Genomic DNA, 24,136 nt, shown 5'->3' with positions numbered 1-24,136 from the left:
AGGTACAACCTAACAATTATTTTAGCAGGTAAATGGTATGAGTCAGTTAACCATTTGTGATTGAACAGCAAGAACTATATAGAACAGTTCACCTGCACAGAGATTTTACTTGGAGGTTTTCTACTTATGTATTATTTATCTGTAACTCCCTTGGTTTATTTGACATAACAGTATACACGGAAAGAATGGTACATCCGCATAAGAGAGCCACTGTATGCTATACTAAAGTATTCATCTTCAGATGATTACTGGGAATGAAACAAGTGAGAAAAATTAGGTCAAGAACAGACAGTATCTTCAGCTTAATGTTCCTGTTTCTCCAGTTGATTAACACCAGTTTTGCATGAGAAGACATACCCTGCATCGGAGTTTAGGAGATATTATTATTGCCCTACTTGTTGTTCAGTCAAGATGATCACATAGGGGTGAAATTTACTCCTGTGCAGAGGGCCACCATAAGATCTATTCACCATAGAAGTTCCACTCATACTCATCTTTGCTCTAACAGAAATACTATCATCAGCTGGCATCCCTGGTCTGTAGGGAGATGGGGAGCAAAGCCTTGGAGCACACCCGCAGCGGGACAGCTCAAGCGCGCTTTGCTGGACCCCCCCAGCAGACCAGGGAGACCGGGAGAAGCTTTTCTCGCCCTGGAGGACACGTGTGGCGACCCACCGCCCGTGAGCTCCGGGGCAAGAAAAGCCCCATTCGTAAGTGCGGATCCGACGTAAGTGTGGATCCGACGTAAGTCAGGGACTGCCTGTAATCTCTTGCCATATAGAATCATAGAATACTAGGACTGGAAGGGACCTCTAGAGGTCATCAAGTCCAGTCCCTTGTCCCCATGGCAGGACCAAATACTGTCTAGACCATCCCTGATAGACATTTATCTAACCTACTCTTAAATATCTCCAGAGATGGGGATTCCACAACCTTCCTGGGCAATTTATTCCAGTGTTTGACTACCCTCACAGTCAGGAACTTTTCCCTAATGTCCAACCTAAACCTCCCTTGCTGCAGTTTAAGCCCATTGCTTCTTGTTCTATCCTCAGAGGCTAAGATAAACAAGTTTTCTCCCTCCTCCTTATGACACCCTTTTAGATACCTGAAAATGGCTATCATGTTCTCCCTCAATCTTCTCTTTTCTAAACTAAACAAACCCAATTCTTTCAGCCTTCCCTCAGAGGTCATGATCTCTAGACCTTTAATCATTCCTGTTGCTCTTCTCTGGACCCTCTCCAATTTCTCCACATCTTTCTTGAAATGCAGTGCCCAGAACTGGACACAATATTCCAACTGAGGTCTAACCAGCGCAGAGTAGAGCGGAAGAATGACTTCTCGAGTCTTGCTCACAACACACCTGTTAATACATCCCAGAATCATGTTTTTTTTTTTTTGCAACAGCATCACACTACTGACTCATATTCAGCTTGTGGTCCACTATAACCCTAGATCCCTTTCTGCCATACTCCTTCCTAGACAGTCGCTTCCCATTCTGTATGTGTGAAACTGATTGTCCCTTCCTAAATGGAGCACTTTACATTTGTCTTTATTAAACTTCATCCTGTTTACCTCAGACCATTTCTTCAATTTGTCCAGATCATTCTGAATTATGACCCTATTCTCCAGAGCAGTCGCAACCCCTCATAGCTTGGTATCATCTGCAAACTTAATAAGCGTACTTTCTATGCCAATATCTAAATCGTTGATGAAGATATTGAACAGAGCCGGTCCCAAAACAGACCCCTGCGGAACCCCACTTGTTATACCTTTCCAGCAGGATTGTGAACCATTAACAACTACTCTCTGAGTACAGTTATCCAGCCAGTTATGCACCCACCTTATAGTAGCCCCATCTAAGTTGTATTTGCCTAGTTTATTGATAAGAATATTATGTGAGAATATCATGTGATAAGAATATCATGTGAGACGCCTTACTAAAGTCTAGGTATACCACATCCACCACTTCTCCCTTATCCACAAGACTCGCTATCCTATCAAAGAAAGCTATCAGATTGGTTTGACATGATTTATTCTTTACAAATCCATGCTGGCTGTTCCCTATCACCTTGCCACCTTCCAAGTGTTTACAGATGATTTCCTTAATTACTGGCTCCATTATCTTCCCTGGCACAGACATTAAACTAACTGGTCTGCAGTTTCCTGGGTTGGTCTTATTTCACTTTTTATGAATGGGCAATATATTTCCCTTTTCCAGTCTTCTGGAATCTCTCCTGTCTCCCATGATTTTCCAAAGATGATAGCTAGAGGCTCAGATACCTCCTCTATCAGCTCCTTGAGTATTCTAGGATGCATTTAATCAGGCCCTGGTGACTTGCAGGCATCTAACTTTTTAAAGTGATTTCTAACTTGTTCTTTTTTTATTTTATATTCTAAACCTACCCCCTTCCCACTAGCATTCACTATGTTAGGCATTCCTTCAGACTTCTCGGTGAAGACCGAAATGAAGAAGTCATTAAGCATCTCTTCCATTTCTAAGTTTCCTGTTACTGTTTCTCCCTCCTCACTGACCAGGGGGCCTACCCTGTCCTTGGTCTTCCTCTTACTTCTAATGTATTTATAAAAAGTCTTCTTGTTTCCCTTTATTCCCGGAGCTAATTTGAGCTCATTTTGTGCCTTTGCCTTTCTAATCTTGCCCCTGCATTCCTGTGTTGTTTGCCTATATTCATTCTTTGTAAATTTGTCCTACTTTCCATTTTTTATATGACTCCTTTTTTATTTTTATTTCATGCAAGATCTCGTGGTTAAGCCAAGGTGGTCTTTTGCCATATTTTCTATCTTTCCAACGCAGCGAAATAGCTTGCTGTTGGGCCCTTAACAATGTCACTTTGAAAAACTGCCAATTCTCCTCAGTTGTTTTTCCCCTCAGTCTTGATTCCCATGGGACCATACCTATCAGGACTGTAGTTCCTATCTTTCTTATGCAGTGGGATTGTTTGCTCTTGTGTCCCTAATAATGTATTTTAGAAAAACTGTCAACTCTCTTGAACTGTTTTCCCCTTAGACTTGCTTCCTATCAGATCTTACCTACGAACTCTTTGAGTTTGCTAGTTTGCTGAAATACATTGTCTTTATTGCACAGTTTTCCCTCCTTACATTCATGAACACTACCCATTTCATGATCATTTTCATCCAAGCTACCTTCCACTTCCAAATTCTCAGCCAGTTCCTCCCTATCTGTCAAAAATCAAATCTAGAATCTCTCCCCTAGTAACTTTCTCTACCTTCTGAAATAAAAAGATTGTCTTGAACGCATTCCAAATAAAAAAAATCTGTCTCCAATACATCTTTTACTTTTAATCCAAAAGGATATATTGGAGATATTTTTAACTTTTTATTTTCTTATCATTATTGTTATTATTGTCTTTTTATATTCTCTGGAGTCTGAATTGTGACTACACCTTGACCAAAATATTTGAACCTTGAAAAAAACCCTCTCCCTACCATATCTACCTTGCAATTTAAGGACATGTTTGACATTTGTGAATCTGATTATTCATATTTATGAATCTGGCTTAGTCATATTTGAAAAGATTGGGAAAAATATTTGTATGATTTACAGAACTTTTCAAAAGAGATTGCATTATTATACACTATATAATGCCAGTTTTTCTCTTAAGGGTCAACCTTCCAAGCTCTTACCAACAGGCAGAGCACATAATTCATTGTTAGTAATTTGACCACTCATAGTAGGAAACACTCAGGGTGAAATCCTGACCTCACTGAAATCAATGGGAGACTTGATATTCACTTCAGCAAGACCAGAATTTCACCCTAAACTAGCTAGCATTTGGTAAAACAATTAGTATTTGCATAATTAAATCCTAAGAGAGAAAGAAACAGAACAATTATTAGGCTAATTGCATTATCTGGATTTTATACCTAGAGCAGTGAATTACTATTTACAATTGGACTAAGAAAGAGGTCAAATACACTTTGAGGTAAAAGTGAGCGGGTGCGCCCTGGGGTGCAGCTCCGACAAGAACTGGCTAAGCTGCGGCAAAAGCCAGCAGGGAGAGATTTAAAGAGCTGCCTGGGACCCAGGTTGCAATAGGACAGTACTTGTAAGAAATGGTAAATTACCAGGAGATAAACGAGTTGGAGAGATTCACTTGACCATATTTTATGCAATGTTTTTTCAAATATATTATGAATTCTCAGCTAAAGATTCTAAAACCAGATTGCTTTTTTAAATATTCTGTGTTTATTCTCGTCATCTTAATTTCCAGATTGTATTCCCTTGATCTCAGTCTCTCTGCTTGTTCTGCCCTTTTAAAAGTTATTTTTAAAGTATCCTTTTATAATAAAGATATTCCTCTTAACGTTCATCTGTGTTCATGCTCAAGATCTGCATTGTTATTCAGTACTCCGTTAGAGCTACTGACATTTCAGCAAGCAAAAATATATTAAATTAATCATCCCCTTATTAAAGCTGTCATAATCTTATTTGTGATGATGCAGGTTATAAGGTTTGATTAATCATTGAAATACGTTTGCAATACTTCATAACCCTGCTTGTACTGATTAAACCTTGCATGTATGTATGAAAAGATGGATTCTCTTTTCCAGCATATTGCAGCGATCACTTTTCACACTGATTTTCAAAAAGGACCAATTTATGCCAGACCCTGCCTTCCAAAGTTTTAAAAATTATCATTTATATACCACCTTATAAACAGGATGTGTCTTGTCTGAATAGCATATACTTTAATGGAGTGATCCTCTATTGGTGTAAATTCATGTTGTTCATTGAGTTTAGAGCAGGGGTGGCCAACCCATTTTGGGCAAAGAGCCAAGGAGTCAGGACAAAGTTGTCGAGCCCCCCCAAAAAAGGCTCTGCCCCTTTAAGAAACCGCATTTAAATGCAATTTGAGGCTTTTTGGCTCCCACCAACTGCCATCATTTCTGCAGCTTTCATGGCCGCACTAGACAGTTTCCCTGCCCAGGTTAGCACAGGGAGCTGGGAAGAGAGGGCCATTTTTGAGGACACTGGGGCAGCTTTCGAGCCGTGGGGGGGAATAAGAGACTCATGTGGCTCGCAAGCCTTGGATTGGCCACTCGTGGTTTAGATGATCTATGCTGGTTTACGCCAGCTGGGCATCTGGCCCTGCAATCCAGGGAATGTAACATTACTCTGATATTTTCAAGACAAAGAATCCCAAAGGTGCTTGCAGTACATGACACTGTAACCTTGAAACAATAATTAAAGTTTCACTGTTTTTGTTTCCTTAGATGAAATTCAAGGCCCTAAGAATAATTTATGCCCTGAGAGAAAGGTTGAAAGGGCATTTTAGTATTCACTAGGGCTATGTCTAGACTGCAGGCTCCTGTCAGAAGAAGCTTTTCCAGAAGAGAGCTTCCAGAAAAACTTCTTTTGAAATGAGAGCATCCACACTGCAAAAGCACATCAAAAAAGCGATTTGCTTTTTCATAAGATAGTGTCCACACTGAGTGGATGCTACCTCGTATTTAAGCTGTGATTACTATGGATGGAGTGGCCACCAGAGCACCTGTGCTTTTTCCTCTTTCCTCTTCTTTCCTCTCCCTTCTCCGTCCACACAGCTCTTTTTCCGAAAGAACTCTTTGGAAAAAGGCTTCTTCCTCATAGAATGAGGATTACCAATGTTAGAAAAAGCCTGTTCTTCCAATTTTCTTTCAAAAGAATGTGATTACAGTATGGACATAACTGAAGTTTTTTCAGAAAAATGGCAGTTTAAAAAAAAAAAAAAAACGCTCTGTACTGTAGACATACCCTAGCTGCTTGCACTGCGCTGAATTTAATTCCATATGTTTTGATGCTCTTTAAAGAAACTATGTGTCATAGCAGCTATATAATTTTGGTCTGAGTCTACACTGCTATGCAGTCTTCATTAAATTAAGGGTGTGTCTACACTTTAAGATAGGTGTGAATTTGTAGCCAGAGATATACCCATACTAGCTCTGAGTCACTGTGCTAAAAATAGCATCCCTGTAAAGGGAGGTCTAGTTGCTTTATGTATGACTCCGATAGTACCTACTTAGTGTGGCTAAGCCTCTCCTGCCATGGCTCCATTGTAATTTTTAGCATGCTCATACAGTCAGTTAACAATTACAAAGATTACTCAAAGTGCAGGCATGTCCCTGAAGTATACATTTCTTAATGGTATTACCAACAGATTATCTGAAATCTAATTCATCACTTTCTCCTACCCAAAATCCAGAAATGGAACAGATGACTAACACTGAAAATACAACCACAGAGCTGATCCAATCCTTGAATACACAACAAACATTCTTTGATATGCTCTATAAACAAATTACTCTTTAACTTCCATATGACCTCTTTACTATAGGAAGTGAAAAATATTTGTCTTTTAAAAAGGAGTTGTGAATACAAATAATGCAAAGTTCATGAGATAATACAGTACATCTGCATTCCATAGCTATAAAGGCCCAAGCCAAACTTTGCTTTCAGTACTGAAGTGTGGATGCACAGACAGAATAATCAGAGCAGAATTTGACTCAGACTCATTATTATAAAGCAAAGATAATGCAGAATACCAGGTATAAGCTCCTGAGTTCAACTGCAGCCCTACATTCATTTATCGGGTGCATAAATCCCAACTTACTGTGATGATTAGCCCCTTTTCCTGGAAATAGTTGACAAGTGGAACTGCATTCTGCTTGAAATTCATTAGCCGTCGTTGAGTGGCTTTGAGGTTATCATCAGGTCTCCCTTGCTGTTCAGCACGTTTCAATAACCTTTCCTTCAGCCGTTGATTGGAACAAGCCAAAAACACCACCAAATCTGGAGTGCAGATCTACAGAGAGAATTATCCAAAAAAACAGTGATTTAATTACTCATACAGCACTGCTGTCAATAATAGTTACCTTTCTTGTAAGTCTTTAATATGCTATATTTGTATATATTAGTTCTGAGTAGCATTCTGACATTGACAAACTGAGTAATTAATCCACAGGAAACCCCTGTGTAAATTCTAAAAGGAAGTAATCTACTCAATAAGATGTCACTTAAAATGCAATAGCCACTATAGAGTTTACTAGCGTGCAGAACCAGAAGAGAGACATGATTTCTATTTCCAGATCCACTATAAACTTCCTCTGCAACTTAAGGTCAGTCTTTTATTTTAACATGGCTCATTTTTCTTATAGTTAATTGATGATAATATCATCCAATTATTCTTGATTCAGAATGTTCTATTTTTCTCTTCTTTCTTTCGTTTGTACCTTGGCATAGTTCCATCTTTAGATGTTTCCTAACCCTGACTTGACTATTGTAATTGGTTTTCTCTAAATCTTTTCCTAAGTCCATATGCACTAAAGTTTACAGAGTATAGAATTCTACAGCCAGATGATTTAGCTGCAGCTGGAAATGAGGCCATATCAACCCAATCATTCCTCAAACTCTAGCAATCTCACTATTCAATTTAAATTATTATGATTTTCAAAGCTCTTCATAGACTTGTAGTTACTGCTGATACCAGCAAGAAATGTATGCTCATGGCAGAGCCACAATAGCCATTCATAGAAAAGCTGCTAAAATTTCTCATGAAATGGGAGTCTTCAGAGTCCACTGATCGCTGCTTTAATTCATATGATAAATACAATAGGGAAAAATGTCAAAAGCACATAAATGGCTTAGATCCTGAATCCTACTGAAAGTTGATGGGATTTAGGCTTCTAAGTCACTTAGGTGCTTTTGAAAACCCATTTTCCTCAGTCTACTGATTCTCATGGGACTCTGAGTCCAAAGCCTCATGCTCAGCAGCCAAGGCCACTAATAGCAATTCCAGTCCCAAGGGCAGAACAGACAATGAGCCCCCCCCAGGCATGCACAAGCCACGCCTGCAGGGATACGGTCGGCTTGACATTAGACCAGTGCTGTGCCTGAACTGGCTAGTGCTCTGCGAGTGGCCAAAACGAACAGGGCTTTCACATGTCCACCCAGTAGGCTTGACAGCTGTCTAATCATGCAAACCCAAAGACCATTGCCCTGTCCTTGCCACTGCTTCCCCAAGGCCATATTCTGTCCTGCCCTTCTCTGAGGATCCACCCCTCACTCCATTGCTTGCTCTCCCCCACTCTAACTCACTTTTACCAGGCTAGTCCAGAGGGTTGGGGTGTAGCCTTTGGGGGGGAAGTCTGGATGTGGGCAAGGGAGAGGGTGCAGGCTTTGGGAGGGTGTTTGGGTGTGGGAGGGAGTACAGGGTGTGGGCTCCAAGAAGGGGTGTGGGAGAGGGTATGGGGTCTGTGAGCGTTTGTGGGCTCTGGGCTAGGCCAGAGGTTGGTTTCAGGAAGGAAGTTTGGGGTTTTGACTCTGGGCTGGGGTAAGGGATTGGGATGTGGGGATCAGTATTTACTTCTGGGTGGATCCCAAAAGTGACTGGCTCACCCCTTTAGCAGTGGCTTCTAGGGGGTTAGGAAGCAGGAGTGCCATGAGCTGCTGCCTGCAGGCACTGGCCTCACAGCTCCCATTGGGAGTGTGCACTTGGGACAGAGGCAGTGCGCAGACACCCTCTGTCCCCCCCCCCCCCCCTCCGTTGGGGTCCCCAGGGACAATGCCAGCTGCTTCTGGGAGTGACACTGAGCGAGGGCAAGCAGAAAGACTGCCTTAGCCCTGCTGTGCTGATGGTGCAGCCAGGCCCCTGGGCAATTTTCCCCTTTGCCACTTCCCCTCCCCTGTCAGCATCTGTACTGATAAACTGTACTATCAATGCCTGTCTAGATTCAAGCAGTTACTTCTCCTTAAATCTTACCAGGAAATCTTCTTCTCTTTAGTTTGTCATTGCCTTTCAGAGTGTGTGTGTGTTTCTGACTATTAAGGAAGCTGGACAAAAATAAATTAAGTTATATGGTGCAGACCTCCATCTGACTACAGATTACAAAGGGGTTGTGTACATTTCCACACACATTTATTTCTGATGTCTCTACATACTTGGCCAAAAAAAATCATTGCTAAAATTTTAACGTCTCTGTATTATGTATGAAATATATGATAACCTAATAGTTAATGGTCAAGAGTGAAAGGTACAGGAATTATTTACCATTAAGTTACCTATTATTTAAGATGACTTTGTCTGTACTATCTAAATAAGATAATGCTTTGTTAACATTAAAGGAATATCATTAAGTATTTTTTCCATACATTTTACTTATTAAAATTATTAAAAGGGAATGATCCACATATCTAAAGCAACATGTTTATTAGTATAATCAATCATAGTTAGTTACTGTAGTCATCAACACTTAATTCTGAATTGACAAGTGCTACCATAAATAGGGAAGTTCTTAGGCTTACACAGGAATCAGACTGATACACACATACAAAGTTCAGTACAGAACTTCTGTCACTATTTTACAAGTGGGTAATGTAGAGAGGCCAAGAAGCACAATTTGAAAAGTGTTCTGTATTGAAGCATGTCTCAGTTTTTGGCTGTCCAACTTTAAACACCTTTGGTGTGTTTTTTTTTCAAGGATGCTGAGCTCTTGAAACTCCAGCTGAAGTCAATGGAAGCAACAGCGGTTCACCAACAACAAAAATTTAAATCGAGGCACACAAAACTGATATTAACATTTCAAAATTTAAGCCCAAATCACTAGTCTATGATCATCATGCAGCAAGTCAGCAGAACAGAACCTAGGACTTACAACAGCTGAGACTTATCCTAGATAATAGGAAGATTTTTAGGACTATAAATAACAGTTAAAATAGAAGTCAAGGGAGACTGAGGCATCACCAGCACTAGAGTGAACAAAGCCAGATGATTAGAAAAGTTTAAAGATAATGAAATCATTTTTTGTGCCATTGGATTGACAGATGGGGAATTAGGACTAAATGATTAAATACAGGTCAAATCTAATGATCCTTTAGTACACATTGTCCTATGTTGAACTGATGAGAGCTATTCTGGATGCAAATCAACTAGCAATACTGGTTTGGGTCATTTTTAACAGGGAATCCATTAACTTATGGAATGATTTGTATGTATTATTTTAAAATTCTTTGACACAACTGACTCAGGTAGAAATCTCCCTGTCCTTTTTCTACTCGTTGGCCCCCAAATCCAAGACAGGTATCTCAACAAAAATAAAATTTCATTTTTTAAAGCTATTTTAATTGTTTAGTTAATGTTCTTCTGTTCCTTTCACATACCCTATCATCACAAGACAAATTAATTTGCCTTGTGTCATGGGTATTGGACTTGATAACTTCTTGAGATCCTTTCTAGTTCTAGTATTTTATGATAAATGAATTCAGTGCCATATTAGTTGTTTCAAAGAACATCATAACCCTCAATACATCCTCTGAAAAGTAAATTTCTGTATTAGACATCTGTACAGCACTCTGGCAAAAGCAGTTATGTTAAATCCAGGTAGTTCTTGTTAAGTAGGAATACGAAGAACCAGAACTTGTGGGGTTTTAAAGGGCAGTAAAAAACCCCAATTTACCACATAAAAGTACCATATATTTCAAAGTGTTCCAAGCTATGGAACAGTATGACTATATACTGCATGTCAGAAAGGTAGTGTCACCTAGTGGGGTAAGCATATCAGTGGTACCCAAGACCTCCAGTGTCTGGCTCTGCCACTGACTTGTACTAGGTAAGTAACCTTATATAAGTCACCTAAGGTCTGATCTCATTTCCACTGATAATAGCAGAGGGCCAGTATGCACGGACAACATAGTATTTTGGAAAAATAAATAACGTGGTCAACTTTTAATTTACAAAACGTATCTTCTGGCAGCCATGAAAAAATATGGGCAGATGGCCATAACCTCTCTATGCTATCACTGTTCTCCCCCCCCCCCTTTTGGTACTCCACTCTGGAGCACCCTAATGTAGCCTGGGCTTATCAAGGCCTGCAGTTATTCCAAGGCCTAGCCAATGTCTGTAGTCCCAACCCTGTCTACAGCATAAAACCTCACCCAGAGTGAGCAACAAGAAACAGATTTCCCAAGAAACCGATAGCTCCCCCCCAAATAAGGGGGGAGAAGATAAAACTATGTAGTAGCACAAAGGGCAAAACAGGAAGATGCCATCTTCTGCCTGCCACCACCTTTGTGAGCAGCCCCCTCACTAGTTAATCTCAGTCTTAATAAAAAAAAATACACCACTAGATTGACCAATGGCAACTTTCCAACAAAGGAGAGCTGATATGCGTTGGCAAATGATGTGGCTTCACCATGAAAACTAGGATGGTTGTCAGGGGCCAGTTCCCTTTAGAGTCAATGGGAAGATGTATTTTGTGTCTTAATTTTCTTTTCCAAGTTGTAAAATGAGGATAAAAAGAGGGGACGTCACAGTGAGTGCTGTGAGGAAGAATTGTTCACACATTGCTTTTTAAATGTAAAGCATTATAAAAGTACTAAGTATTGTTGTTATTAATGGTTTTAACAACAATTGTAACAGTGTGGTAAGCTTTATGCTGTTGACATCAGAAACCCAGTAGCTAAAACAGCTTATTCTGAAGCATTGGCTTTTATGCTTGGAAACACATATCATTCATGGAGAGAAAATGCAAACAGTGGTTTAAAATTCGCAACACGTGAAGCCTATTGTCAAATCAAGCTAGCCTCTAAAAGGTTTCTTAAAAGGAAATAGTGATTCAAGGTTATATTAGATGTTAACCTATGTGGCAGGACTACAAAATAGATTCTAATTTTTATGATGGTGCCTTCAATACCTCTCATCAGTACAGTACAAATGTTCAGTCAGAAAGCAAGTGAAAAACTGTGCTACAAAATTATGTTTCTTAGCATTGCTGCTTGGTGTTTAGATGCAAGAAGTGTATAGCTCACAAAAGGATAGTCTCTCTATTAAATGCAGGTATAATTTGTATGAAAAAGTGCAAACAATCCAAATATTAGCAATAATTGCATTTCTCTTCTTCACAAAGCCCCGTGTTTCCTGTTCACCAGACCTCAGCCACAGCTACATCTTCAAGAGAATACAGTGCTTATGGCTTCCAGGGTATGCATATGAAGTAGGGATATGACAAATTACTGTGGACACAGAGATGTGTGGAAACAATTCACTGGTGATAGATACAGCCCCTTATATAAAAATGACTATGGACAATTTTTTCACAACAAAGGTTTTTTCAATTACAGTATAACCAAAAGTGGTTATAATTCAGTTCAAAATCAGCCTGGTGTTAAGATGCATTCAAAACCACATTGCTCTGAATTTCCTAACGAGGGGACAGATTGTTTTCTAAGGATTAGCATGCAGAAGTGATCCTCCAAATGCTGATCACTCCCACCCTGCACAGAAAGGAAAAATCCCATCTTCTCGAGACTAGTGATTCCTCTAATATACTTATTTTCATGTAGATACAGCAATCTGAGCAAAGGCAAGGAGCAGGAGGGCTGGACATGCAGTCAGGAATCTATTGTTCTTGTCACTCCACTGCTTTACTCTGGCTACACATCTTTAAAAGTGATAGGTCAGTACTGCTAGTCTGGATCCCAGGAATGGAACCCATAAGCGGTAGGAACGCAAAGGGCTTCCCCATCGTTACTCTTATGACCCTTGGAGATCTGCAAGGGCTGAACCAGGTCCCATTTCCCACTGCAGGGAGATAAGCTCCGCTCTCCATTCTTCTGAGAAATACAAGGGAAATCCCATAAGGGAATCATGTTTGAAAAGACTAAATACATTTTCTGTTTCCTGTTTTAATGAATTCATAGCTCCTGAGGCCAGAAGGGACAATTGTGATCCTCTAGTCTAGGGCATACCTTTTAGAAAAAACACTCATTTAAAAATGGTCAGTGATGCAATGACTCTTTAATTGTTCCCTGTTTTAAAAATTCATACATTATTTCTAGTCATTTCCGATCATCAGACTGTTACATTTTAAAATATTCCACATGTAGATACTTATAGACTGTAATCAAGTTAGTTTAACAAAAGAGAAGATTATGGGGTAACTAAGTATATCGCTTGGGCATATTTTCTAATCCTTTAATCGTTCTCATGGTTCTTCTCTGAATCCTCTCTAGTTTATCATCATCCTGCATAATTTTTCTTCCAAGAAGATGAAAAAAACATGTAGGGTGTCTTGGCTCCTAAAGCAGTTGACACAGCAAAAAAAAAAAAAAAAATTCAAAGGCTACAGAAAATTTGGTTTAAAAACTGGTGTGAAAATTAATGCTGAGAGGGGCAGGTTTAATTTATTATACAGAGCAAACAGAAGATTAACCACTTGAATTATTCCCAGAATTGAGCAAATGCTGTTCTGTTTGCAAAGCCTTATGTTTCCAATGAATTTATGCTCCATGAGATATGCCCAGACTGTGCACCAAGCTAATAAAGAGCCAGACTGATTCAGTGCTCACAAATTACTCTATCTATATTTGATTTTAAAATTAAGGGCCCTCAGTATAAAAATAATTTATTTTATGTACACAGATAACTACTACAAGAGTAGTTAAGCACTGCAACAAATTAGCTAGGGAGGTTGTGAAATCTCTATCACTGGAAGTTTTTAAGAACAGGTTAAACAAACACCTGTCAGGGATTGTCTAGATAATACTTAATCCTGCCTGAGTACAGAGGACTGGACTAGATGACCTATCAAGATTCTTCATGTTCTACATTTCTATGATTATTAACGTTGCACATGCATATGAAAGGGGCTGCTAATTCATGCATGTCACAGTACATGAACTCAAAATTACTATGTAAATTACATGCTACCTGTATAGCTTTTGCGTATGTCATATATTTGTATTCCATGCTTTCTCTTATGCAGGTTTGGAAGGGTATAGGGAAAAGGTGTTTTACTTGTCGGAGTCCTGATGCAAAGCCTTTTAAAGTCAACGGCAAGGCCCCATTGATCTGAATGTGTGCTGGCCCAGGGAGGGAGTATCTAGAATCATAATGCTTTAACTCCCCAAACTCAAAGAAGGAAGGAATTGTTAATCATAGAATACTAGCACTGGAAGGGACCTCAAGAGGTCATCGAGTCCAGTCCTTGTGAAAGGACCAAACTGTGGGAATTTGTATGTATTTTCCTTTGGTAGATGGTAGGAATGAGAAGAGATAGTGCTTGTGTTCCTAGTAATTTTGACATAAATATTACGCAAGTCTAAAGCCTAGAGGTTGAATTCTTTATGTGAGAGACCAACCCTTTTGTATTGCACCAGAGAGCCTTTTTCTGATCAAAAATGTCCAGCGGGGAGTTCCCCTGCCTTAGGAGAGGTTCCATTAGCATAAAGCTAATGGAGGTGGTTCCTGCGCTAGCTGCAGCTGTTTTTGGTGTATGTGAAGAGTCTAGGAAAGGTGGAAAATGTTGAGATGGGATGTGGCTGTCGGGTAAAACTCTACGATACCTTTCGTCTGCATATATAGAAGCCACTGAAGAGCCCTGGCCAGGGGTGTAAATTAGAACAATCAGGTATTGTTCTAAACATAAGAACGGCTGTACTGGGTCAGACCAAAGGTCCATCTAGCCCAGAATCCTGTCTGCCGACAGTGGCCAGCACCAGGTGCCCCAGAGAGGGTGAACCGAAGACAATGATCAAGCAATTTGTCTCCTGCCATCCCTCTCCAGCCTCTGATAAACAGAGGCCAAGGACACCATTTTATCCCCTGGCTAATAGCCTTTTATGGATCTAACCTCCATGAAATTATCTAGCTTCTCTTTAAACTCTATTATAGTCCTAGCCTTCACAGCCTCCTCTGGCAAGGAGTTCCACAGGTTGACTACACGCTGTGTGAAGAAGAACTTTATTTTATTTGTTTTAAACCTGCTACCCATTAATTTCATTTGGTGTCCTCTAGTTCTTCTATTTAGGGAGCTAATAAATAACTTTTCTTTATCTGCCCTCTCCACACCACTCATGATTTTATATACCTCTATCATATCCCCCCTCAGTCTCCTCTTTTCTAAACTGAAAAGTCCCAGTCGCTTTAACCTCTCTTCATATGGGACCCGTTCCAAACCCCTAATCATTTTAGTTGCCCTTTTCTGAACCCTTTCCAAGGCCAAAATATCTTTTTTGAGGTGAGGAGACCACATCTGTACATAGTATTCAAGATGTGGGCGTACCATAGTTTTATACAGGGGTAGTAAGATATTCTGGGTCTTATTTTCTATCCCTTTCTTAATAATTCCTAGCATCCTATTTGCCTTTTTGACCGCCGCTGCACACTGCATGGAAGTTTTCAGAGAACTGTCCACGATAACTCCAAGATCTCTTTCCTGATTTGTCGTAGCCAAATTAGCCCCCATCATACTATACGTATAGTTGGGGTTATTTTTCCCGATGTGCATTACTTTACACTTATCCTCATTAAATTTCATTTGCCATTTTGTTGCCCAATCACTCAGTTTGGTGAGATCTTCTTGGAGTCCCTCACAGTCTGCTTCTGTCTTGACTATCCTAAACAGTTTGGCATCATCTGCAAACTTTACTACCTCACTGCTTACCCCTTTCTCCAGATCATTTATGAATAAGTTGAAAAGGATTGGTCCCAGGACTGACCCTTGGGATATACCACTAGTTACCTCTCTCCAATCTGAAAATTTACCATTTATTCCTATCCTTTGTTTCTTGTCTTTTAACCAGTTCTCAATCCAAGAAAGGACCTTCCCTCTTATCCCATGGCCATGTAATTTACACAAGAGCCTTTGGTGAGGGACCTTGTCAAAGGCTTTCTGAAAATCCAAGTATACTATATCTACTGGATCCCCCTTGTCCGCTTGTTTGTTAACCCCTTCAAAGAACTCTAATAGGGTATGTCTAAACTACCACCCTAGTTCGAACTAGGGTGGTAATGTAGGCAACCGGAGTTGCAAATGAAGCCGGGATTTGAATTTCCCGGGCTTCATTTGCATATTGCCGGGTGCCGCCATTTTTAAATGTCCGCTAGTGCGGACTCCGTGCCCCGCGGCTACACGCGGCACGGACTAGGTAGTTCGGATTAGGCTTCCTATTCCAAACTACCGTTACTCCTCGTGGAACGAGGTGTACCGGTAGTTCGGAATAGGAAGCCTAATCCGAACTACCTAGTCCGTGCCGCGTGTAGCCGCGGGGCACAGAGTCTGCACTAGTGGACATTTAAAAATGGCGACGCCCGGCTTTATGCAAATGAAGCCCAGGAAATTCAAATCCCGGGCTTCATTTGCAACTCCAGTTGCCTACATTACCAACCTAGAAAGAGGGTGGTAGTGTAGACATACCCATAGATTAGTAAAACAGGATTTCCCTTTACAGAAACCATGTTGACTTTTGTCCAACAAATTATGTTCTTCTACATGCTTCACAATTTTATTTTTCACTATTGTTTTGACTAATTTGCCCGGTACTGAAGTTAGACTTACTGGTCTGTAATTGCCAGGATCACCTCTAGAGCCCTTTTTAAATATTGGTGTCTAAACCTTATTTGGACCAGAGATCACACAGACTCGTCCTCATGGTCAGAGAGCTGGAAATGGCTCTCAACTGCCACTGAGTGGAGCTCAGCAGAAGAGAGAAACTGCCCGTGTGTGGGCAATAGGCATTCTGTGAGTGACTTGCTTGTTGAGTTTTAAATAAGGCAAAAAACATACAGTTTCAACCCTAAATACAACAGGGGCTGTGGAATGGTTCCAGTCCTCTTATCTTTTATAATACAATTTCTTTGTGAGCAAGTCCAATTCTTCAGTCTGCGTCTCCTCCTACTTATCCCAGTGTGAATTGAGAATAATTCTATTGAAATCAATGGTGCTACTGGAATAAAGCCAGGGTAAGTGACAGGGAGGGTTTATAGTCTCTTGGGGGTATTTCTCATGTTTCCTCTTATAAGTGAGATTGTGACACTTGCTAGCTAGAAAATTAGATGATTAAACGCTCTTCTTTCCTCATAAGACAAAAAAAATACCACTAAATTGCTTGATTGTTTAATTCCTGATACATTCTATTGGATACTCAGGAGCAAACTTAATTGATAGTTCATGGACACTCATCATTAGATTAATAGTGCATTTTACTCTAATTACACTAATAAAGGGTACTATAAAGTTATTTTATGTTCATTGTGCTGTTACTCTCCATGATAACTACTGATCTGTTGGGCATAATCCTGTCTCTGATGGTTTATTAGACTATTTGCATAATTTTTATTTTTGTTTTAGGAAAACAAAAATGTGTTTCCAATTATGCCAAATGATGCATGTATCTGGTGGTTTGCAAATTGAATTCAGACATTCATAAATTGGGCGCTACATGGGTAAAACAATTGTTTTCCCAACATTCATATAGGTATTTATTCTGATTAGGCCTACACAGGTAGTTGGGGAAATTGCCTAGTGGGTTAGGTCTTCACACCAGCTGAAGGGTCTCTTCTCTCTCAAATGAATGATCTCAGCACGAAATTCATCCCTGTGCAAAGATAGGATTTATGTGATAAATAAGCCATGCACTAGCCCTCTCTGTACATATGAATATTACCCTGAATGCACTGGTTGGGAACTCTGTTAGGCTTCATCTACATGGCAGAGCCATTTCCAGATACTTATGGTATCCCGAATTAGCTATTCTACCTCTTAAGAGCAAACCCATTACAGGCAGTCCCTGAGTTACGTGGATCTGACTTATGTCGGATCCGTACTTACAAACGGGGCTTTTCTCACCCTGGAGGATACGGGCGGCGGGACCGGCCAGACGCGCCGTGGTCCCGCCGCCTGCGTCCCCCAGGGCGAGAAAAGCTGCTCCGCGTCTCCCTGGTCTGCTGGGGGAGCCCCCCCCAGCAGACCAGGGAGACGCGGAGCAAAGCCGCGGAGGACCCGGGCGGCGGCACCGCGGCACGTCTCGGTCCCGCCGCCCGCGTCTCCATGGTCTGCTGGCGGGGGGGGGGGGCAGCTACTGCGTCCCCCCCCAGCAGACCAGGCTTTTCTCGCAGACACCTGTGGTAGAGCAGCTGAGGCGCTGCCGGTTGGTCCCGCAGCGCCGCTCCTCGGCGCTACTGGACCAACCCAGCAGCACCCCAGCTGCTCTGCCCCAGGCATCCCCAAGTCAGCCGCTGCTGAAACTGACCAGCGGCTGACTACAGGAAGCCCGAGGCAGAGTTGCTCTGCCCCGGGCTTCCTGGAATCAGCCGCTGATCAGTTTCAGCAGCAACTGACTTGGGGACACCGGGGGGTATGTCTACACTACCCCGCTAGTTCGAACTAGCGGGGTAATGTATGCATACCGCACTTGCTAATGAAGCCCGGGATTTGAATTTCCCGGGCTTCATTAGCATAAGCGGGGAGCCACCATTTTTAAATCCCCGCTGCTTCGAACCCCGTGTAGCGCGGCTACACGGGGCTCGAACTAGGTAGTTCGGACTAGGGTCCTATTCCGAACTACCGGTACTCCTCGTTTCACGCGCTACACGGGGTTCGAAGCAGCGGGGATTTAAAAATGGCGGCTCCCCGCTTATGCTAATGAAGCCCGGAAAATTCAAATCCCGGGCTTCATTAGCAAGTGCGGTATGCATACATTACCCTCCTAGTTCGAACTAGGAGGGTAGTGTAGACATACCCTGGGGTAGAGCAGCTGGGGTGCTGCCGGGTTGGTCCCCGCAGTGCCGAGGTGCGGTGCTGCAGGGACCTACCCGGCAGCACCCCAGCTGCTCTGTCCCAGGTATCCAGATTCAGCTGCTGTTGAAACTGATCAGCGGCTGATTCCAGGAAGCCCGGGGCAGAGAAACTCTGCCTCGGGCTTCCTGTAGTCAGCCGCTGGTCAGTTTCAGCAGCGGCTGAATCTGGATGCCAGTTCCGACTTAAGTACAAATTCAACTTAAGTACAAACCTACAGTCCCTATCTTGTACGTAACACGGGGACTGACTGTACATCGAAATATAACAGGCTCGCTATTCCGATGTCCCTGTAAAATTGCACAAGGGATAAGGGACGTTTTGGAATAGTGCCTTATTTTGAATTAAGCTATGCAACTTGCGTAGTGCAAATTGCGTATCTTATTTCCAGGTAAGGGTGTTGTGTAGGTGTAGCTTTAGTGATGGCTCTGAAGTAACCAGCAGGACTCAGTAACAAGTGAGCAGCAACAGCACCTGCTAGTTGCCCTTGTTTACTGCAGATCAGCATCCCAGTCACACATGCAGCAGCTCTACCTTCTGCTCCTCCCACAACGTAAGAGACAGTCCTAACCAGCGGGCACCTCGAAGAGAATAACTAGAACACAAAGGAATTGTGAAAATCCCCTGCCTCAGCATATAGGAGTTAGGGAGCAATAGTTACTGATCATTCAGCCCAGCTTTACTCTTCTGTTCAGCTAATTAGGGCTCCTACCTGGTATGCTTGTAACCAGGTATTAGTCCAGTAGAAAATGGTATTTTGGGGGGTGAGCAGCCAGGGACAAATGATGAGATAACCTACTTAATTCATGGGGGTAGTGAAAAGCTGATTGAGATGGAGATTTAAAATACAAGTGGAGCAGGCAACAAGAGGAAGATGGATTGATTTTTGGGTGAGAAAAGGTAGATTTACTGTGTGTGCAATAGATTTATATCAGAGGTCATGGACAAGATAGGGAAAGATGAATTTGTTTTGCAGGGGTAAAGAATCAATCTCATAACACTTGGAGGATCTGTGGGCAGTGGGGAGTATGTAGCTGTTGGAATGAACCAGAATGCACCACTAGCAGGAGGCAGCACTTTCACTTTAGATGAACAACAGCATGGTTAAATTCAAGAGACCATTTTTGCCAGTTGTTCTGAAGAATACAATTTTCAGCATCCCTCCCTTTTTACTATATGCACTAAGATGCAAAATCACCCATCAGTGGATGGTCTGAACAGATCTGTGGCATAGTGGACTTGGAATGGTTCTGCTCTGCAAATCCCAGCACAGAGAACAAGACTCATGAACATGAACACCATGTGGGACTGGATAAAGTCTGGAGCCCTTATTCCCACCCAGGGATTTGAGTAGCAGACCTGGATGATCTATAGTGCTGCCTGGAGCCTGCTGTTGTACAAAAGGAGAATTCTGTTCTCCCCAAGTTCCTACAGTATTCTCTGCACAAAACCTGATTTACTCCAACATTTTGGAGGGAGCATGGACTCCTTCCTGGGAGAACTGTATTTGGGAATTATCAAGTTAACCTAATTCATACAAAATGGCTGTCTATAAATTAAGCAAAAGAGACTTTCAATATTCCTGTTTGCAGAGCACATACAGATGAATGTACATGATCTCAGAACCACCTTTAAAAGAATATTATATATATTTAATTAAAATTTCACTTCCTCAAATTCATCCATATTGTCTAGCACACACAGCGCAATTAAAAATTCTTATTGTTTACAAAGTAATCCCTTTATTTTAACATGAAATTAAACTTTTCACTCTTCATTAACATCTAAATTAATTGTAATATCTACCCTACATTTCATTTCATTATTGATATATCTGCCTATTAATAAATCCCAGTCAAATTTTTCATATATTTATTCTTTCAGTGGTCAACATTTTCATGCTGGGAAAAATAACTGCTGAACTCTGAAGAAAAGTGTGATATATGATGAATGAAAATGGAATAACAGTAACTGAAATTAACTCAGAAATATTGTAATGCCAAGCTGTAGTTTTCCTGGGAAAGAAAGAACTATTGTCACCTCACACTGGAAGAGAAGGTCAAGCTTCAGTTTCTTCTTCATAAGCAATCTGAATTCAATTCACCAATCAGAGCCATCACAATATGGTGTCACTAGAGCGAAGATACTTAACATGCGTGAGCACGCTGCTATGTAGGTGACTTGCTGGATTTCATGCTGACAGGTTAATACTAAGTAAATCACTTTCATCTCAGCATTTTACAAAGTGTGCTTGGAATTTAAATAGCTTTCCAATATTTGCCAATTTAAAGGAAAGTGAAATGCCTGCTTTTAGGATAGTTATTTGTTGAAGTTCAAAGACAAGACAAACCAGAATTAAATCAGCAGTGCTAGCAACTTCAAGCATTCAAAAATCATGAACAAGTTTTAAAAAAATCATTAACAAATTTGGATTCTTTTAATTTGGTTTTTGGTTTGTGGTTTCAAGCTTTTCTCTATAATCAGGAAAACTAAAATCTTATTTTCACGTAAAATGATAACTGAGATGATTATGTGAGCACATGATTCAAGTAAGAGAAGCACTGATGTCACCAAAGTTGGCAATATTGAATCTGATTTCTTGAAATAGGAGAATCAAAACTGGGCAAGAATCCAAGGCCTTCCTGTAAGATAAGCTATCTGGGTTATAATGTGATATGTTCAATCAGTAGGAGATAGGAGTTAAAACAGAGAAATAAATTCCTTACTTTGAACATAGGCAAGTAGCTCTAAAAAAACCTGACTCCTAGGGCATGTCTAGACTACATGCCTCTGCCGACAGAGGCATATAAAATAGGCTACCCGACATAGTCAATGAAGCGGGGATTTAAATATCCCGGCTTCATTAAAATAAAAATGGCCGCCGCGTTGTGCCGGCTCAGCTGATTGTCAGCACAGCACGCAAGTCAAGACGCGGCTCGGTCGACAAGGGAAGCCTTTGTCGACCGCTCCCTTATACCTTGTGAAACGAGGTTTACAGGAGCGGTTGACAAAGGTTTCCCCTGTCGACCGATCCGCATCTTGACTCGCGCGCCGTGCAGACGATCAGCTGAACCAGCACAGTGAAGCAGCCATTTTTATTTTAATGAAGCCGGGGATACTTAAATCCCTGCTTCATTGACTATGTCGGGTAGCCTATTTACATGCCTCTGTCGGCACAGGCATGTAGTCTAGACATACCCCTAGTGTTCAGAGACTGATTTTGACATCATGCCAGTTTATATCAGCAATAAAATAAATGTAACAAATGTAATTACACCAGGTGAACATGGTTGCTATTGGGTGTTGAGCACTTTTGAAAACTAGGCCATGCATGTCTGCAAACATCCCTGAGGGCTTCCTTTAGTCTCTTAGGGTATGTCTACACTACCCCACTAGTTCGAACTAGCGGGGTAATGTAGGCATACCACACTTGCAAATGAAGCCTGGGATTTGAATTTCCCGGGCTTCATTTGCATAAGTGGGGAGCCGCCATTTTTAAAACCCTGCTGGTTCGAACCCCGTGCAGCGCGGCTACACGGGGCTCGAACTAGGTAGTCCTATTCCGAACTACCAGTACACCTCGTGGAACAATTCAAATCCCGGGCTTCATTTGCAAGTGCGGTATGCCTACATTACCCCGCTAGTTCGAACTAGTGGGGTAGTGTAGACATACCCCTATTGCTGCTCAGATACCATAGTGACAAGAGCCTTGGTATTACCAAACGTAGATAGAATAAACTGGCTTCTAATTTATCTAATCCAGTATCTGCAGAGGGAGCTGAGACAGTTCTACATAGTCATATGGCAGTTTTATAGATCAAGAATATAAAATTGAGCCTCAATTCTCATTTGAAGTGTCATCTATTCATCTGGACTTAAAGGTGTGAAATGCCTTTCCTCCAAACTTTCCAGCATGACTAGAGATTATTGTTTGGAGGATTATCTCCATTGCCCTGACATGTAGATCTGAGGTGATACAGCAATAATGACCACCTCTGGGTACTCTGATGATGCCCATTTACTATAGGCATTCTGAATACCTGAGGTGTATTTTGTTATGTAGTGCTACTTTGGGAACATTCTAGCTGTGAAGCACATACAATCTGATGGTGGAAACATGACTGGGAGGTACTATAAGCTCTAAGCCATGGCTGTGTTCTGGAATATTAGCATTAGTTGGTTTGTTTTGGCACATTTTGCAAGAACTATATTTTGTTCTAATGAAATGAGAGTTTGTGAAATTCAGTGAATCAAGCTTTTGGATTAGCTGAAGAGGCAATAGGAAATGTGTTGAAATTAGTAGGAATAAATATCTGAAATGTGACTAGAATTCACTATTAATAGGATATTTTAATATTAAATGTATATGCGAGACAGATATAGTAATTAATACTCATACTATAGTATTTCTTGATTAAGTAAAGATATAAGCTCAAAGAATGCTAAGTCTTCCTAACTGAGCCATGTGAGCTGAAAAAAACAAGTAAGTTTAATTTTTAATTAAATGCACACATTTGAATACCATGTAGAATAGTGATAGAAATGTAGCCGTGTTAGTCTGGGGTAGTTGAAGCAAAATGCAGGACAATGTAGCACTTTAAAGACTAACAAGATGGTTTATTAGATGATGAGCTTTCGTGGGCCAGACCCACTTCCTCAGATCAAATAGTGGAAGAAAGTAGTCACAACCATATATACCAAAGGATACAATTTAAAAAATGTAATGTGATTTGTCCTTTTCATATTTGTTCATTTTTTTAAATTGTATCCTTTGGTATATATGGTTGTGACTACTTTCTTCCACTATTTGATCTGAGGAAGTGGGTCTGGCCCACGAAAGCTCATCATCTAATAAACCATCTTGTTAGTCTTTAAAGTGCTACATTGTCCTGCATTTTATTTGAATACCAGGTATTGTGTGAAGAATGCTTCCGAGGAGACATCAGAGTAGCACACAGTCATGCCAGGTCCCTGGGAAAAGTGGAAGGTAGGGGTGAGCTTCATGTTCCTGGAAGGGATGGGGCCTTCGGTGTCAGGGGCGGGACCGGGGACAGCCAACCTTCAACACTGCCTGGAATGTGCCACACCAACTCTGCCCCACCCTCTTTGAGCCGCTTGGAGCACACCACATGATGCTCCAGCAATGAGTTAAAGGGCCCGAGCCTCTGGCTGCTTCCACAGTAGCAGCGGTGGTAGTCAGTAGACCTAGACCTATTAAAATCACTGAGTCATAGGGCAACTGATCTCTTTGGCCACCCTGTTGTTGGGCCTGGGAAATATGCACATATTTAACATTTCTACACATGCTTAAAAACAAAAATGTTTTGCATACTCTTAGCCTTTGAATATTACTAGTATGGTAAACCATTTCTGACAGTTAGCCATTAGCTTGTCTTTGTAATTACTGGGCACAAGTTCTTCATTAATGGAGTAGAGAGTTTATAAAATTTAGATATAAAATTTGTGGATGACGCCAACTAGATGGGGTTGCATGCATTTTGGTGGACAGTATTGGAATTCAAAACAACCTTGAGAAATTGGAGAACTG

General features: G+C 41.1%; 1 protein-coding gene across 1 annotated transcript in view; it reads right to left on the bottom strand.

Moving 5' to 3' along the window:
- The window catches only part of AK5 (adenylate kinase 5), a 171,204-nt gene that overhangs the window by 126,584 nt on the left and 20,484 nt on the right, over positions 1-24,136 (bottom strand). Inside the window, exon 6 of the mRNA XM_006129565.4 lies at positions 6,630-6,821. Within this exon, the coding sequence (XP_006129627.2) occupies positions 6,630-6,821 (192 nt within the window). The remainder of the gene's footprint in view (positions 1-6,629; positions 6,822-24,136) is intronic.

The sequence above is a fragment of the Pelodiscus sinensis genome, chromosome 9 (assembly GCF_049634645.1).
Source record: "Pelodiscus sinensis isolate JC-2024 chromosome 9, ASM4963464v1, whole genome shotgun sequence".
NCBI lineage: Eukaryota > Metazoa > Chordata > Testudines > Trionychidae > Pelodiscus > Pelodiscus sinensis.
This window is presented reverse-complemented; position numbering and strand designations above follow the sequence as displayed.